We start from the raw sequence: 19260 nt of genomic DNA on the forward strand, positions 1-19260 counted from the left end.
TCGCAGTCTTTAACACTGGTAGCATGCCGCGACAGCGTGGACGTGAACCGTATGTGCAGTTGACGGACTTTGAGCGAGGGCGTATAGTGGGCATGCGGGAGGCCGGGTGGACGTACCGCCGAATTGCTCAACACGTGGGGCGTGAGGTCTCCACAGTACATCGATGTTGTCGCCAGTGGTCGGCGGAAGGTGCACGTGCCCGTCGACCTGGGACCGGACCGCAGCGACGCACGGATGCACGCCAAGACCGTAGCATCCTACGCAGTGCCGTAGGGGACCGCACCGCCACTTCCCAGCAAATTAGGGACACTGTTGCTCCTGGGGTATTGGCGAGGACCATTCGCAACCGTCTCCATGAAGCTGGGCTACGGTCCCGCACACCGTTAGGCCGTCTTCCGCTCACGCCCCAACATCGTGCAGCCCGCCTCCAGTGGTGTCGCGACAGGCGTGAATGGAGGGACGAATGGAGACGTGTCGTCTTCAGCGATGAGAGTCGCTTCTGCCTTGGTGCCAATGATGGTCGTATGCGTGTTTGGCGCCGTGCAGGTGAGCGCCACAATCAGGACTGCATACGACCGAGGCACACAGGGCCAACACCCGGCATCATGGTGTGGGGAGCGATCTCCTACACTGGCCGTACACCACTGGTGATCGTCGAGGGACACTGAATAGTGCACGGTACATCCAAACCGTCATCGAACCCATCGTTCTACCATTCCTAGACCGGTAAGGGAACTTGCTGTTCCAACAGGACAATGCACGTCCGCATGTATCCCGTGCCACCCAACGTGCTCTAAAAGGTGTAAGTCAACTACCCTGGCCAGCAAGATCTCCGGATCTGTCCCCCATTGAGCATGTTTGGGACTGGATGAAGCGTCGTCTCACGAGGTCTGCACGTCCAGCACGAACGCTGGTCCAACTGAGGCGCCAGGTGGAAATGGCATGGCAAGCCGTTCCACAGGACTACATCCAGCATCTCTACGATCGTCTCCATGGGAGAATAGCAGCCTGCATTGCTGCGAAAGGTGGATATACACTGTACTAGTGCCGACATTGTGCATGCTCTGTTGCCTGTGTCTATGTGCCTGTGGTTCTGTCAGTGTGATCATGTGATGTATCTGACCCCAGGAATGTGTCAATAAAGTTTCCCCTTCCTGGGACAATGAATTCACGGTGTTCTTATTTCAATTTCCAGGAGTGTAACTAGTAATGGTACAGGGTACCCTCGTCATACAGCATGCGACAGTTTGTCGAGTATGCGGGTGTAGATGTAGATGTAGATCTACGGCGTAGCAGATGTGAATACGAACGCAACAGATCAACATTATGCTGAAGATTACCCTAGGGGAGGGGGGAGGACGCAGTTACCTTGTGTAAGTACGTTTGTATCACTCCACCAACGCTTGCGAAAACATGTTCAGTTGAGAAGAGAGTTGCAAACACGATGTACGTACGCCTTAGCTTGGAGAACGGCTTTTTTGTAGTGTGGATGAAACGCTATCAACTAGTACAAGGCGAGAAGGGCAGGCGTTAATCACATGAAGATACGGAACATTCTACATGAAAAGTTTCTGGACACGTCTCACCTTCATTGGGTGCAAGATTTAAATGACGCAGACTTGCAACCAAGAACAGCATTCGGTCAGCGCATGTTAGGGCACTGTGGTGTGATTGTGCCGTTCTTAGCATGTATCTTATTCAATGATGACGCTGACTTTCGCGTGATGGAATCTCAGCTATCACAACAATCATGTCTGGGCTTACGAAAACCGTCATGAAGAGCGACAGGACAACCAACGGAGGTTCAGCCTCAACGTGTGTGGTGGATCGTTCATGATCTTCCACTCGCCCCTATTTATTCCCGCAGCGTCTTACTGATCAAACATATCTGCCGTTTCTCAGAGATGAATTGCATCATTTACTTGACGATGTGCCAATAGACCTCATCCAACCTAAGTGATACACGGATAGTTCACCTTCGATAGCCATTTTCCGAATAGATGGATTAGTCGAGGGCGATCCACTGCATGGCCTGCCCGATCGCAAGATTTGAATCAAAGAGATTTTTTTCTTGTATAGAAATTTAAAATGCTTGGTCTACTCAGCTCCTGTTCGCAATGTCGGTGTTTCGAGTTTAAAAATACAAGTGACGCCCGTACAAAAAAATGTTTTTTGCACGTAAAATCCGAAAGAAGCTAGATTTTTAAAAGCGAGTTTTCCATTTTGTGGCAAGAATGCATTATTTGTGTAGCTGATGCACTTTGAACCATTTCCGAGCATCGAATTCACATAAGAACGAACTTTACTTGCTCCATTTACTTCGATTTTAAACCATCGTATCTTGACGTCTTGACAACGGACAAAGAATTCGTTTTGACTTTATCCATTTATCTGCATTCGTGCAAAGTTTGAACTGATTCGTACAAGTTTAAAGTATAGAAGTGGCGCGCTTCAAAACAGTCCAGAAAACTTTTTTTTCCGTTAGCTGAGTATTAATTTTAGCCCGTTTAAAATCTTTTACAAGTAATTAATCGATTCGTATAATCTACCTAGGTGCCAGCTCCGGTTCGTCCTTGAGACTCTGCTTAATATACTGTAACATACCTACAGTAAGACAGATGTTCGAATGGCTATACAAATGACCGTTGGTCCGGGCTAAATCAAAAAATTTATACTTCATGTTCCTAGCTCAAATAGGAACCGAACAACAAGAGCCCCCCTCCCTACTGTGATCCTGCGCGGCCTTTTCAGACGTATTTGTTACAGTGCTTCCGCGCTGTAGCGGCACATAGCAATACATCGATAATAATTAACAGAGAACGTAAAATAATCAGCGTTCAGAATTTCGATCGTTGCACAAGCGCAGTGAATCGGGACTCGCCATAAGCGCGGTGATGCGCAAGTGAAAAGTTCCGTTTCGTAGGTGAAAATGGTAGATCCCGTCCAGGAAGTTATTGTGTGCATTAGACTCTAACAGGGGTTCTGTCATCACAATACAGAGATTTCGTCAGCAATACAATCAAGCATCTCCAAATGCCAACAACATACGCAGATATTATCGGTAGTTGACGAAACACGACATTTGTGCAAAATAGAAGATACTAACCGACCACGTGTACAAGCCCAAAACGTTCAAAGAATTGGCCTTTCGTGTAAGATAGTCCAACCAAGATTTAGCGAGCTGTGCAGAAACGAAACAGAAAATGAAACTGTGCGTCATTTTACGGGAACTGAAACAGGAAGACTACATCAAACGTAGTACAAAAATGAATGAAGCCACAGAGGAATAAACATTTGCTGTATGTCTCACTTTTAGCGACGAGGTAACTTTGCACATAAGCGGCAGGTTGAACTGAGCACCACATTTGAACAAAGGTTGCCAAAAAGAGTACGTATGCAGCTGCACGTCAGCTTCACTCACTGGAAGTCAACAGAGATGGGCAAACTGAAACACTTAACTGTTTCGAAACAAATGAAACAGTACAATGTAATGTTTCGATACGCTGTTTCGAAACAGTGAAACAGTTTCTGTTTTGTAACGTAATAAACCTACACATTTTATCATCTTGAATGTCTACTGTATAAGTATGTCCATATAAACACAAATGAGGTGCGAGAGCGCTAATCATTTCGCAGAAAGTATGAAACTATCACTTGGGCGTCTCGGCAGTTTCGTATTTCCTGCAGCAAATGCGCTGCTTTCGTGTCGTGTGACTTTCATGCTTTTCAATTGGCTGAGGACAGCCGTAGCTGAAGACAGAAGAACCACCACGAACGGAACTGGAGATAGGAGCAAACTGCAGAAACAACGGATATGCTACTGGGATTCCCACATTCCGTTAGTATGGGTAATATACCCATCCTGCTAATTTCCATGTACACAAAGGGAATCATTGTGGATAATAGGCACAGTGACTATAGACTCACAAAAAACGCCAAATAATTCGAATAAATAACAAAATATAACAGAAAAAATTTTGTCTTTCAAGGTGTTTCGAACCGTTACTATGAAGTCACCATGCTTCCCAGCCCTTCCCGTTCACAATTACAATATCAGTGATATGTCAAACAGATTGCTTGCAATTATACCTAGATCAAATTTATGTATATGTCTAATAACTGTCACTCTACACCTTTTTTTATTCAAAATGTTGTAGGCTTACTTGCGTTTCTTAATACGATTACTGTACATGAAAAGAGAAGTGTATGTTATAAAAAAAAGTGTAATTTAATCGAATGATTTTCACATATTTATTATTTTGAATCTGAATAGTATACGTTGTTTTATTTTAGTGTTTATAAAGCAGATGTTGCGCCATTTCGTAATAGGACAGTCAGCTAGAACCGAAGCTTTATTTTCGGATATCTGAAGCTTCATGCTATTGCTTGTCAAAAAGATTTCGACACTCTTGAAAGTGTTTCATGAAGTGTTATGTTATGTTTCAGTATCTGTGCCGAGCCCGAATCTCGTACGACATACAGCGGAATGAAACATCACTGTTTCGATACAATTAGTCCGTTCCAAGCGCAGGTGGACTGAAACAGCCTTATTTTGAAACAACGATACAGTTTCTGTGTCTGGCTCGAGATCGAATCTGGTCCGGTTATCCGAGACAGGAGCGGAATGAAACACCACTGTTTCGAAACAGTGAACCACAGCCGTTCCGAAACACTGAGACAGTTCTACGTATCGATACACTGTATCGAAACATAGAAACAGTGGCCAAGTCTAGAAGTCAATGTGTTCTGTTCGATGTCGTTACAAAAATTGTATGGTCCATTTTTCTTCACTGAGAGAAGTTTTCCAACAGACATTTACCTGGTCATGTCTCAGCAATGATTGACGCCACAGCTTGATATGGGTTACATCGTTCAGCAAGATGGATCACCACATTGAAGTACAGAGTTACGCATTGTGCTGCTGAAATGTAAGCTCAGGATGGCTCACCATGAAGGGGTAACAAAATTATAATAAGTTGACGAACCACTGTGTTTTTAGGGTGCCGCGGATGACGACCAAACACATCCTGCAATGAAATGAATGGCACCCCAGATCATCACTCCTAGTTTCGCGCCGTATGGCGGACCAGTCAAGATGGTACCCTACAACTGTTCTGGACATCTCCAGACACTTTTTCACATGTAACTTGGATTCAGTTCGAAGCGGGACTCATCAGCGAGGACAATTCTGCTCCAGTCAATGAGATTCCGCGCCGAAGCTGTGTCTGGTGACACCCCAGACAGTGGTGAGATATCAACCTGAGTGTTGCCCACCATGTGGCCTGACAACCAGGAGTGATGGTGTAGGTTTCCAGGACACACATGGTTTATCATCTGCGGCACACTTTCAGCACAGTGATACATCGACGATATGCTATGCCCCTTTATGTTGCCCATCATGGCAAGCCATCATGGGCTTACATTCCAGCAAGATAAAGCCCGTCCGCACAACGCGAGAGTTTCTATTGCTTGTCTTCGTGCTTGCCAAACCGTGTAAGGTCCCCAACTGAGAACGTTTGGACCATTATGGGCAAGGCCCTCCATCCAGCTTGGGATTTTAACCATCTAACGCGCCAGTTGGATAACATTTGGCACGAGATCTCTCAGGACGACTTCCAATAACTCTTTGGACCCTACAACTGTTCTGGACATCTCCAGACACTTCTTCACAGGTAACTGGGGTTCAGTTCGAAGCGGGACTCATCAGCGAGGACAATTCTGCTCCAGTCAATGAGATTCCGCGCCGAAGCCGTGTCTGGTGACACCCCAGACAGTGGTGAGATATCAGCCTGAGTGTTTCCCACCATGTGGCCTGACAACCAGGAGTGATGGTGTAGGTTTCCAGGACACACATGGTTTATCATCTGCGGCACACTTTCAGCACAGTGATACCTCGACGATATGCTATGCCCCTTTATGTTGCCCATCATGCCAAGTCATCATGGGCTTACATTTCAGCAAGATGAAGCCCGTCTGCACAATGCGAGAGTTTCTATTGCTTGTCTTCGTGCTCGCCAAACCGTGTAAGGTCCCCAACTGAGAACGTCTTGACCATTATGGGCAGGGCCCTCCATCCAGCTTGGGATTTTAACCATCTAACGCGCCAGTTGGATAACATTTGGCACGAGATCTCTCAGGACGACTTCCAATAACTCTTTGGACCCTACAACTGTTCTGGACATCTCCAGACACTTCTTCACAGGTAACTGGCGTTCAGTTCGAAGCGGGACTCATCATTGAGGACAATTCTGCTCCAGTCAATGAGATTCCGCGCCGAAGCCATGTCTGGTGACACCCCAGGCAGTGGTGAGATATCAACCTGAGTGTTTCCCACCATGTGGCCTGACAACCAGGAGTGATGGTGTAGGTTTCCAGGACACACATGATTTATCATCTGCAGCACACTTTCAGCACACTGATACCTCGACGATATGCTATGCCCCTTTATGTTGCCCATCATGGCAAGTCATCATGGGCTTACATTTCAGCAAGATAAAGCCCATCCGCACAATGCGAGAGTTTCTATTGCTTGTCTTCGTGCTCGCCAAACCGTGTAAGGTCCCCAACTGAGAACGTTTGGACCATTATGGGCAAGGCCCTCCATCCAGCTTGGGATTTTAACCATCTAACGCGCCAGTTGGATAACATTTGGCACGAGATCTCTCAGGACGACTTCCAATAACTCTTTGGACCCTACAACTGTTCTGGACATCTCCAGACACTTCTTCACAGGTAACTGGGGTTCAGTTCGAAGCGGGACTCATCAGCGAGGACAATTCTGCTCCAGTCAATGAGATTCCGCGCCGAAGCCGTGTCTGGTGACACCCCAGACAGTGGTGAGATATCAGCCTGAGTGTTTCCCACCATGTGGCCTGACAACCAGGAGTGATGGTGTAGGTTTCCAGGACACACATGGTTTATCATCTGCGGCACACTTTCAGCACAGTGATACCTCGACGATATGCTATGCCCCTTTATGTTGCCCATCATGCCAAGTCATCATGGGCTTACATTTCAGCAAGATGAAGCCCGTCTGCACAATGCGAGAGTTTCTATTGCTTGTCTTCGTGCTCGCCAAACCGTGTAAGGTCCCCAACTGAGAACGTCTTGACCATTATGGGCAGGGCCCTCCATCCAGCTTGGGATTTTAACCATCTAACGCGCCAGTTGGATAACATTTGGCACGAGATCTCTCACGACGACTTCCAATAACTCTTTGAATCAACGTCAACTCGAATAAGTAGCTTCGTAAGGACCAGACGTGAACTAACGCGTCGGCCTCTGTGGACGAGCGGTTCTAGGCGCTTCAGTCCGCAACCGCGCTGGTGCTACGGTCGCAGGTTCGAATCCTGCCTCGAGCATAGATGTGTGTGATGGCCTTAGGTTAGTTAGGTTTAAGAGGGGTAGGACATCAAACGCGCCGACTTGGAGCTGGAGAGGCATCACAGGACATTTTAATTTCCAGTGTCTAAACTTTTACAAATAAATTCATAAAACTTTGTCAGCATCACCAGGAAGGATTCATCATTCACACTCATTGCAGTGGAAGTTCGAAAACATAACGAAGTAATTTTTTTTACATGTGAAATTTCATCATTTTTTCACTTACTAATGGCAGCATTTGTTGCTATAGGTACACTTTTCATCGTAAGTTAGAGAGATACTTCGATGAATTTTGCACAGCATACATACCATACTTACAGGTATATGAAACCCTAGAATTTATATAATTTATGAAAAAACGAATGATCTGTTGTATTTTAAACTTCATGTTCAGAAAAAACACAAATTTTGTAGTTAATTACCTCAATTTTTACCACAGTTTTTAATAGATTTGGAAAATTCTAGAGTTTCATACACCTTTAGGTATGGTTTGTATGCTGTGTAAAATTCATCGAACCATCTCTCTTTCTTATGAAGAAAAGTGTACCTATAGCAACAAATGCTGCCAGTAGTAAGTGAAAAAAAATGATGAAATTTCACATGTAAAAAAAATTACTTCGTTATGTTTTCGAACTTCCACTGCTGTGAATGTGAATTGTGAATCCTTCCTGGTCAAGCTGACAAAGTTTTATGAATTTATTTGTGAAAGTATAGACAGTGGAAATTAAAATGTCCTGCGGTGCCTCTCCTGTTCCAAGTAGGCCTGTTTGACATCCTACCCTCCTTAAGTAGTTCTAAGTCTAGGGGACTCGTGACCTCATATGTTAAGTCCCATAGTCATTTGAACCATTTTGAACCAACGCGTTGTTGATTTACCCTAATTTGTGAAGGGTGTTTCTCATGAAAATATCATCCGATTTTTCTGAAATTGTAATCATTTCAAATCAAATGGCTCTAAGCACTGTGGGACTTAATATCTGAGGTCATAAGTCCCCTAGACTTAGAACTACTTAAACCTAACTAACCTAAGGACATCACACACAGCCATGCCCGAGACAGGATTCGAACCAGCGACCGTAGCAGCAGCGCGGTTCTGACCTGAAGCGCCTAGACCCGCTCGGCCACAGCAGCCGGCTGTAATCATTTATTTGTCTGTACATGTGGATTATATATAGCGATTTCCGTCCCATTGGGAGGTGCATCATTTCTTTTTGTCTTAGTGTGTATTACAATGTATTCAGACTAAAAACAGCCGACCAGTTGCAATGGATAAAGAAATCTTTACCTAGGTTTCGGCAGATTTAAATCTGTCTTCTTCAGAAGGCGGCAATTTTTACATAAATATGGAATGATATATCATCGTCGTTTTTACAAATATCTGCTTGTGAGCTCTGCTACATCCATGTACTAATTTTATTTACATGACAAACCCTATTTTCAGGGCTATATTTTAATTTGGACTAATGGATCTATGCAGATATTTGTAAAAACGACGATGATATATCATTCCATATTTATGTAAAAATTGCCGCCTTCTGAAGAAGACAGATTTAAATCTGCCGAAACCTAGGTAAAGATTTCTTTATCCATTGCAGCTGGTCGGCTGTTTTTAGTCTTATTACGTGGAACCGTTGCTGTTGCGCAGCTATGTTTAAAATACTACAGTGTATTCAATAAATAACTGAGGAAGTGGGGCAAAGCGCAACAATGAGATGGAGAGGTTGACCCAGGCACTTCAAACCAGTCAGAGAGCTGATGATCCTGAAAACAGCCGAGACGGCGTCCACTGACCTCAGGCAGGCGGAGGATGACGTGCTCGGAGAGCGTGGTGGGCGGCAGCGTGGTGGGCGGCGCGGGCGACGCGGGGGCGGCGCCCGGCGGCTGCTTGGAGCCGGCCACGATCACCTCGACGCCGTTGCTCATGACGCGCGTCGCCACGTTGATGCGCCGGCCCTCGTCCACGGCCACTGCAGCCACCATGGCACGTCCCTCCTCGCCGGGGGCGGCGGGGGCGGCGGTGGGCGGCGGCAGCGGCGGCGTCGGCGTTGGGGCCAGCTCTGCACGGGGCGGCGGGCAGAGCGCAAACAAGTGTCCCGTTAGCCGTGTACACGCAGTAACTCGAAAACACATGTATCGTCATGTCCCAAGGAAGTGAGATGGGCCACTCTCGTTCTCCGACAAAACAAACATAGAGAAGCACCCAAAAGACATAGTTGGATGTCAACGTAACTGTGTACATCTACACACCATCGGCGGGTATGTAAATGGTAAGAGTAAAAATTCTCTCTGGCAGATAGAACAGCCACCAGAACGCATTATTTTTGTTTGTGTTTAGTGTTGTTACCACGTCTGCTACAATATACTCGTACAGTGAGGTGACAAAACTCTTGGAATAGCGATATGCACATCGACAGATGGCGGTAATATCTCGTACACAAGTGAACTGGCGGATCTGCCATTTGTACTGAGATGTTTTATGAGGAAAGGTTTCCTATACGATAGCGGCCGCACCTCAGAGATTAAGACTTTAAACACGAAATGGCAATTGAGTTAGACACATGGGACAGTCCATTTCGGAAATCTTTAGAGAATTCAGCATTACATCTACATCTACATCCACACTCCGCAAGCCACCCGACGGTGTGTGGCGGAGGGTACCTTCAGTACCTCTATCGGTTCTCCCTTCTATTCCAGTCTCGTATCGTTCGTGGAAAGAAGGATTGTCGGTATGCCTCTGTGTGGGCTCTAATCTCTCTGATTTTATCCTCATGGTCTCTTCGCGAGATATACGTAGGAGGGAGCAATATACTTCGGTGAAGGTATGTTCTCGAAACTTTGACAAAAGCCCGTACCGAGCTACTGAGCGTCTCTCCTGCAGAGTCTTCCACTGGAGTTTATCTGTCATCTCCGTAACGCTTTCGCGATTACTAAATGATCCTGTAACGAAGCGCGCTGCTCTCCGTTGGATCTTTTCTATGTCTTGTATCAACCCTATCTGGTACGGATCCCACACTGCTGAGCAGTATTCAAGCAGTGGGCGAACAAGCGTACTGTAACCTACTTCCTTTGTTTTCGGGTTGCATTTCCTTAGGATTCTTCCAATGAATCTCAGTCTGGCATCTGCTTTACCGACAATCAACATTATATGATCATTCCATTTTAAATCACTCCTAATGCGTACTCCCAGATAATTTATGGAATTAACTGCTTCCAGTTGCTGACCTGCTATTTTGTAGCTAAATGATAAAGGATCTATCTTTCTGTGTATTCGCAGCACATTACACTTGTCTACATTGAGATTCAGTTGCCATTCCCTGCACCATGCGTCAATTCGCTGCAGATCCTCCTGCATTTCAGTACAATTTTCCATTGTTACAACCTCTCGATACACCACAGCATCATCTGCAAAAAGCCTCAGTGAACTTCCGATGTCATCCACCAGGTCATTTATGTATATTGTGAATAGCAACGGTCCTATGACACTCCCCTGCGGCACACCTGAAATTACTCTTACTTCGGAAGACTTCTCTCCATTGAGAATAACATGCTGCGTCCTGTTATCTAGGAACTCCTCAATCCAATCACACAATTGGTCTGATAGTCCATATGCTCTTACTTTGTTCAATAAACGACTGTGGGGAACTGTATCGAACGCCTTGCGGAAGTCAAGAAACACGGCATCTACCTGTGAACCCGTGTCTATGGCCCTCTGAGTCTCGTGGACGAATAGCGCGAGCTGGGTTTCACATGACCGTCTTTTTCGAAACCCATGCTGATTCCTACAGAGTAGATTTCTAGTCTCCAGAAAAGTCATTATACTCGAACACAATACGTGTTCCAAAATTCTACAACTGATCGACGTTAGAGATATAGGTCTATAGTTCTGCACATCTGTTCGACGTCCCTTCTTGAAAACGGGGATGACCTGTGCCCTACTCCAATCCTTTGGAACGCTACGCTCTTCTAGAGACCTACGGTACACCGCTGCAAGAAGGGGGGCAAGTTCCTTCGCGTACTCTGTGTAAAATTGAACTGGTATCCCATCAGGTCCAGAGGCCTTTCCTCTTTTGAGCGATTTTAATTGTTTCTCTATCCCTCTGTCGTCTATTTCGATATCTACCATTTTGTCATCTGTGCGACAATCTAGAGAAGGAACTACAGTGCAATCTTCCTCTGTGAAACAACTTTGGAAAAAGACATTTAGTATTTCGGCCTTTAGTCTGTCATCCTCTGTTTCAGTACCATTTTGGTCACGAGATCCACAGTGCTAAGAATATCAAATTTCAGGGATTACCTCTCACCACGGACACCATAGTTGCCGATGGCCTTCACTTAACGACCGAGAGCAGCGGCGTTTGCGTAGAGGTGTAAGTAGGCTGTTTAGGTTTTAGGTTGGTAACGTCACACAGTGCTCTGTATGAAAATCGCTGACTGCGCTGTGTGCAGTCTGTGGCTGGTTGGACTCATTGTTGGATTATTCGCTTGTTTAGTGTTGGGCAGTTGGATGTGAACAGCGCGTAGTGTTGGGCAGTTGGAGGATGTGGGGAGAGAGACGATCTGGACGTGTGTCCGTCAGAAAAAGGAAATTTGTTTAATTGGATGTAAAAAAATTATATATATACGGGGTGAGTCACCTAACATTACCGCTGGATATATTTCGTAAACCACATCAAATACTGACGAATCGATTCGACAGAACGAACGTGAGGAGAGGGGCTAGTGTAATTGGTTAATACAAACCATAAAAAAATGCACGGAAGTATGTTTTTTAACACAAACCTACGTTTTTTTAAATGGAACCCCGTTAGTTTTGTTAGCACATCTGAACATATAAACAAATACATAATCAGTGCCGTTTGTTGCACTGTAAAATGTTAATTACATACGGAGATATTGTAACCTAAAGTTGACGCTTGAGTACCACTCCTCCGCTGTTCGATCGTGTGTATCGGAGAGCACCGAATTACGTAGGGATCCAAAGGGAACGGTGATGGACCTTAGGTACAGAAGAGACTGGAACAGCACATTACGTCCACATGCTAACACCTTTTTATTGGTCTTTTTCACTGACGCACATGTACATTACCATGAGGGGTGAGGTACACGTACACACGTGGTTTCCGTTTTCAATTACGGAGTGGAATAGAGTGTGTCCCGACATGTCAGGCCAATAGATATTCAATGTGGTGGCCATCATTTGCTGCACACAATTGCAATCTCTGGCGTAATGAATGTCGTACACGCCGCAGTACATCTGGTGTAATGTCGCCGCAGGCTGCCACAATACGTTGTTTCATATCCTCCGGGGTTGTAGGCACATCACGGTACACATTCTCCTTTAACGTACCCCACAGAAAGAAGTAGAGATGTGTAAGATCAGGAAAACGGACTGGCCAATTTATGCGTCCTCCACGTCCTATGAAACGCCCGTCGAACATCCTGTCAAGGGTCAGCCTAGTGTTGATTGTGGAATGTGCAGGTGCACCATCATGCTGATACCACATACGTCGACCGCGTTTCCAGTGGGACATTTTCGAGCAAAGTTGGCAGATCATTCTGTAGAAACGCGATGTATGTTGCAGCTGTTTGGGCCCCTGCAATGAAGTGAGGACCAATGATTCCGCACCATACATTTACAGTCCACGGTCGCTGTCGCTCTACCTGTCTGAGCCAGCGGTGATTGTCCACGGACCAGTAATGCATGTTCCGTAGATTCACTACCCCGTGGTTTGTGAAACCCGCTTCATCGGTAAACAGGTAGAACTGCAAGGCATTCTCTGTTAATGCCCATTGACAGAATTGCACTCGATGATTAAAGTCATCACCATGTAATTGCTGATGTAGCGACACATGAAACGGGTGAAAGCGGTGACGATGCAGTATGCGCATGACACTACTCTGACTCAGTCCACCGGCTCTCGCAATGTCCCGTGTACTCATGTGTGGGTTCATGGCAACAGCAGCTAACACACCAACTGCACCCGCTTCTCCTGTGACGGGTCTGTTACGGACCCGTTTGCGTGCTACGACCATACCTGTTGCATACAGTTGGCGGTAGATGTTTTTCAATGTGCGGCACGTTGGATGCTCTCTGTCCGGGTACCGTTCTGCATACACCCTGCAGGCTTCAGCTGCATTTCGTCGACACTCGCCATAGATGAGTATCATCTCCGCCTTTTCAGAGTTCGAATACACCGTGGTCACAGTTCCTACAACACTACACTATCACAGACGTCTGGTAACACGGTGTACTACAGTTGGTCTGCGTGCGGAGACGAATGAAAAATAACAATAGCAGCAAGCGCTACATGCGGACACTGCGACAGCTAGACCAAACCACAACAGTGCACTACAGCCACAATCGTAAACACGGTCGTCATCGTAAACATGTCCCTGCAGATGCTGCTCGCCGACCGTGGCCCGTGTTTGTTACAACGCGCAATTGAACGTCGGAGGTTTCAAGCGTCAACTTTAGGCTACAATATCACCGGATGTAATTAACATTTTACAATGCAACAAACGGCAATGATTACGTATTTGTTTATGTGTTCAGATGTGCTAACAAAACTAATGTGGTTCCATTTAAAAAAAAAGTTTGTGTTAAAAAACATACTTCCGTGCATTTTTGTATGGTTTGTATTAAACAATTACACGAGCCCCTCTCCTCACGTTCGGTCTGTCGAATCGGTTCGTCAGTATTTGATGTAGTTTAGGAAATATATCCAGCGGTAACGTTAGGTGACTCGCCCTGTATATGTGATGACTTTTGAACACTATTAAGGTAAATACATTATTTGTTCTCTATCAAAATCTTTGATTTGCTAACTATGCCTATCAGTAGTTAGTGCCTTTAGTAGGATTGGATTGGATTGTTTGGGGGAGGGGACCAGACAGCGAGGTCATCGGTATCATCGTATTAGAGAAGGACGGGAAAGGAAGCCGGCCGTGCCCTTTCAAAGGAACCATTCCGGCATTTGCCTGGAGCGATTTAGGGAAATCACGGAAAACCTAAATCACAATGGCCGGACGCGGGATTGAACCGTCGTCCTCCCGAATGCGAGTCCAGTGTGCTAGCCACTGCGCCACCTCGCTCGGTTGCCTTCAGTAGTTAGAATCTTTTATTTCTCTGGCAGTATTGGCGCTCGCTGTATTGCAGTAGTTCGAGTAACGAAGATTTTTGTGAGGTAAGTGATTTGTGAAAGGTATAGGTTATTGTTAGTCAGGGCCATTCTTTTGTAGGGATTATTGAAAGTCAGATTGCGTTGCGCTAAAAATATTGTGTCAGTATAGTGATGATCAGAGTAAGTAAAGAGAAAACTGTTTGACTACATTGAGTTTTACTCAGCTGTTTGAAAACCAAATAGCGTAGAAGTTTACCAGCACAGTCATTTATAATTTTTCAATGGGAACGTTTCAGTGTCAGTGCTAACAGACAAGCAACAATGCGTGAAATAACTGCAGAAATGAATGTGGGAAGTAAGACGAAAGTATCCGTTACGGCAGTTAAAGGGCTGGCAACAGACGATGACAGGAGTGCATTTGCTAACAGTACAATATCGTCTGCTATGGCTCTCCTCGGCTCGTGACGATATTGGTTGAACTCTAGACGACTGGAAAATCGTGGCCTGGTCAGATGACACCCGATTTCAAGTGGTGAGAGCAGATGGCAAGGTTCGAGTGTGGCGCAGACACTACGAATTCATGGACCTTAGTTGTCAACAAAACACTGTGCAAGTTGGTGGTGGCACCATAACAGTGTGGGCTATGTTTATAAGGAATCAACTGGGTCTTCTGGTCCGAAAGAAGCGATCATTGACTGGAAATGGTTATGTTTGGCTTCTTGGCGATTATTTTCAGCGACTCATGGACTTCATGTTCCCAAAGAACGATGTCGTGTCACTGGGCCACAATTGTGCACCATGGGTTTGAAGAACAAATGGGTTGGCCAGATCACCCCACGTGAATCCCATAGAACATTTATGGGACATAATCGAGAGGTCAGTTGGTGCACAAAATACTGAACCGGCGGCACTTTCGCAAATTATAGACAGCTATAGAGGCAGCGTGGCTCAGTATTTCATCTACATCTACATCCATACTCCGCAAGCCACCTGACGGTGTGTGGCGGCGGGTACCTTCAGTACCTCTATCGGTTCTCCCTTCTATTCCAGTCTCGTATTGTTCGTGGAAAGAAGGATTGTCGGTATGCCTCTGTGTGGGCTCTAATCTCTCTGATTTTATCCTCATGGTCTCTTCGCGAGATATACGTAGGAGGGAGCAATATACTGCTTGACTCTTCGGTGAAGGTATGTTCTCGAATATTTGACAAAAGCCCGTACCGAGCTACTGAGCGTCTCTCCTGCAGAGTCTTCCACTGGAGTTTATCTATCATCTCCGTAACGCATTCGCAATTACTAAATGATCCTGTAACGAAGCGCACTGCTCTCCGTTGGATCTTCTCTATGTCTTGTATCAACCCAATCTGGTACGGATCCCACACTGCTGAGCAGTATTCAAGCAGTGGGCGAACAAGCGTACTGTAACCTACTTCCTTTGTTTTCAGATTGCATTTCCTTAGGATTCTTCCAATGAATCTCAGTCTGGCATCTGCTTTACCGACAATCAACATTATATGATCATTCCATATGGACTGATAGTCCATATGCTCTTACTTTGTTCAATAAACGACTGTGGGGAACTGTATCGAAGGCCTTGCGGAAGTCAAGAAACACGGCATCTACCTGTGAACCCGTGTCTATGGCCCTCTGAGTCTCGTGGACGAATAGCGCGAGCTGGGTTTCACATGACCGTCTTTTTCGAAACCCATGCTGATTCCTACAGAGTAGATTTCTAGTCTCCAGAAAAGTCATTATACTCGAACACAATACGTGTTCCAAAATTCTACAACTGATCGACGTTAGAGATATAGGTCTATAGTTCTGCACATGTGTTCGACGTCCCTTCTTGAAAACGGGGATGACCTGTGCCCTTTTCCAATCCTTTGGAACGCTACGCTCTTCTAGAGACCTACGGTACACCGCTGCAGGGTCTCTCAACAACTTGTTGAGTCCATGCCACGTCGAGTTGGTGCACTATTCCGGGCAAAAATAGCCCCAGCTCTTTATTAGGAACTGTCCCAGGACTTGTGTCATCTCAGTGCATAAGAAGCATAAGCGGCGTCAGGTGTTGAGAGACCACTGTGAAGGACACGGAGATGTCACGTACTCGTTTGAGACAGCGTTATCAGCAACTGGCAGAGTTTGAAACTGGCCTCATTTGCATTTCTCCATTTGGCCACCTGGCTGAATATCCAGATTTGTGGGGGATTCAGATGTGACGGTGACACGATGTTTGCCTCCATGCGAACGTGAGAGCCAACATACTAGTCGTCAAGGTTCTAGCTGACCACATCTGACCATCGTAAGAGAGGATTGTTGTACTGTGCACCAGGCACATTGTATCCCCTTCACACATGCGTCTGTGGTCCGAGGACAAGTAATGGAGCTTATGCAACATAGTCATCCTGAACCATTGGTCAGAGTCCAGCAGGAGTCGGACTCGGCGATTACTGTCCCATGCATAGGCTTTTGTTAAACTACAACACAAACACTGTGACTGAGGCGTTGCATTGTGTTCAGCGACGAACTGCCATTCTGCTTGACTCCGGATGACCGCCGTCGGCGAGTATGGCGGCGGGGACAGGTCCCTTTGTTCCATTACTTTGGGGAGGCTGAGCAGTGTTACTCCTGCCATCACAGTGTGGGTATTTGTCGGGTATGACTGACTTAGGGAACTCTGACAGCACAACAGCAAGTTACAGATATCCTGTGTCCTCAGATGTTACTTCTCATGCCATGGTATAGTGGTGACATTCTTCGACAGCACAGTGCTCGTCCACTCATGACACTTTTCTCTGTGATGTTGAGATACTCTTGTAGCCATCAAGCGCTCCAGATCTGTCGCTGACAGAACATGTGTGGGACCAGATCGGATGTCAACTCCATCCCAGTGTCAGCATTCAGGACATTAGGGACCAGTTACAACATTTGTGGGCGAGCTCGCTCAGCAGAGGATACTACGGCTTTATGATACCCGACTTTCCCAGCTACAGAGGACTGGCTTAGACATGGCATGGTTTCTTTTCCACAATGAATTAGCGAAGTTTAGGGAATTGGAGAGAGGTGTTGTGAGAAAGGATACCTACTGAGTCAACTAGCTGACTGTAATTGAAGTGTGGAGCTAGCTGAGGATGAAGTGGTGCGGGAAGCTTGAGTCAGAGAACATGCCAGCGAGAGAGCTGTATTTGGGGTCTATAGATCCCCGGTGTCAACGGTACCAGGGAGAATTTTGTGAAAACTAATACGCAGAAAATAAAATTTTAGAGCAGTTTTGGAATTAAAAGTCTATGGAGTACGAGTCGAAGTAGGTCCCATCCGCATGTACACAGCGGTCCCAGCGCTTCTGCCACTGGTCAAACGTTTTCTGGAAGTCCTGTTCTTTGAGGGTGTTTATCACCACCAGCGATGCTTCTTGAATCCCCTCTAGAGTGTCGAACCGATGGCCTTTCAACTTGATTTACAGTTTTTGGAATAGTGCGAAGTCGCAAGGTGCCAAATCTGGCGAGTGTGGTGGGTGGGGTACAACCGCCATGTTGTTTTTCGCCAAAAAGGTCCTGGTGAGCAAGGACGTGTGACAGGGCGCATTGTCGTGATGCAGCAGCCAGTTCCCTTGACGCCAAAGTTCGGGCCGTCGTCGCCGCACGTTTTACGGAGCCGTCGCAAAACGTCACAGTAGTATGTGGAATTCACTGTTTAGTTGGGTGGCACGAATTCTTTGTGCACGATTTCTTTCGTATCGAAGAAAACGATGATCATGCTATTCACTTTGCTCTTCACCTATCTCGCTTTTTTGGGTATTGGACACTTCGGGTTCTTCCACTGGGACGACTGTTGCTTTGTCTCTGGGTCCCCCCAAACACTCGTTCGATCATTTCAAGGGTCTCTGTAGCACTTTTCGCAGAGAATTTGATACACACGCGCTTTTCTGTTCGCGGATCTATCGTAAAATCGCCACACACCAAACACAGAGTATTACGGAAATCACTGTGGACACGCAACACGTCCTCCCAGCTGAATGCCACTCCACACACTGATTCATCAGATATGCAGCTCTCGCCATCTAGCAGTGCAAAGATCTACTACTCCTACTTTCCAGATGGCAGCACCAGTCCGGAAAATTTTGGATTCCACCTCGTAGCATTTGAGGTTTACTTCAAATGGTTCAAATGGCTCTGAGCACTATGCGACTTAACTTCTAAGGTCATCAGTCGCCTAGAACTTAGAACTAATTAAACCTAACTAACCTAAGGACATCACACACATCCATGCCCGAGGCAGGATTCGAACCTGCGACCCTGGCGGTCTCTCGGTTCCAGACTGTAGCGCCCAGAACCGCACGGCCACTCCGGCTAGCTAAGGTTTACTGCTAAACTGTATAATACTGCTTAACTGTATAATATTTTATTTTTCTGTACAGTTGGATGACTTAAGGAATCTATGAAATTAAAAAAAAATTGGAATCATTAAAGTAATCGATTTATTAACGTCGCTGTGACACAACTATTCACCATCTGATGAAAAGTATCCGAACTCCTGTTAGTGGACATTGTATGGGCGGCGTCCACCTTTCGCCTTTATTAGCGCTTGAACTCTGCTGGTGACTGTTTCAGTGGGCTGTAGTTGTGGAGGAAAGGCTGCGAACCAGAGGAGGTAGTGACGACAGTCTCAAAGGTAAGCAAACCTGTTTTGCATCCTCATAGGGGCGCTACTAATGCCACTCTTATACGGCTGCGAAATTAGAATAGACATCATGTTTCAG

General features: G+C 46.0%; 1 protein-coding gene across 1 annotated transcript in view; it reads right to left on the minus strand.

Annotated features, from left to right (window-relative positions):
• Positions 1–19260, minus strand: part of LOC126109469 (uncharacterized) — a 172971-nt gene that overhangs the window by 135940 nt on the left and 17771 nt on the right. Inside the window, 1 exon segment of the mRNA XM_049914497.1 lies at positions 9245–9440. Within this exon segment, the coding sequence (XP_049770454.1) occupies positions 9245–9440 (196 nt within the window).

Source organism: Schistocerca cancellata, chromosome 12 (genome assembly GCF_023864275.1).
Source record: "Schistocerca cancellata isolate TAMUIC-IGC-003103 chromosome 12, iqSchCanc2.1, whole genome shotgun sequence".
NCBI classification, from domain to species: Eukaryota; Metazoa; Arthropoda; class Insecta; order Orthoptera; family Acrididae; genus Schistocerca; species Schistocerca cancellata.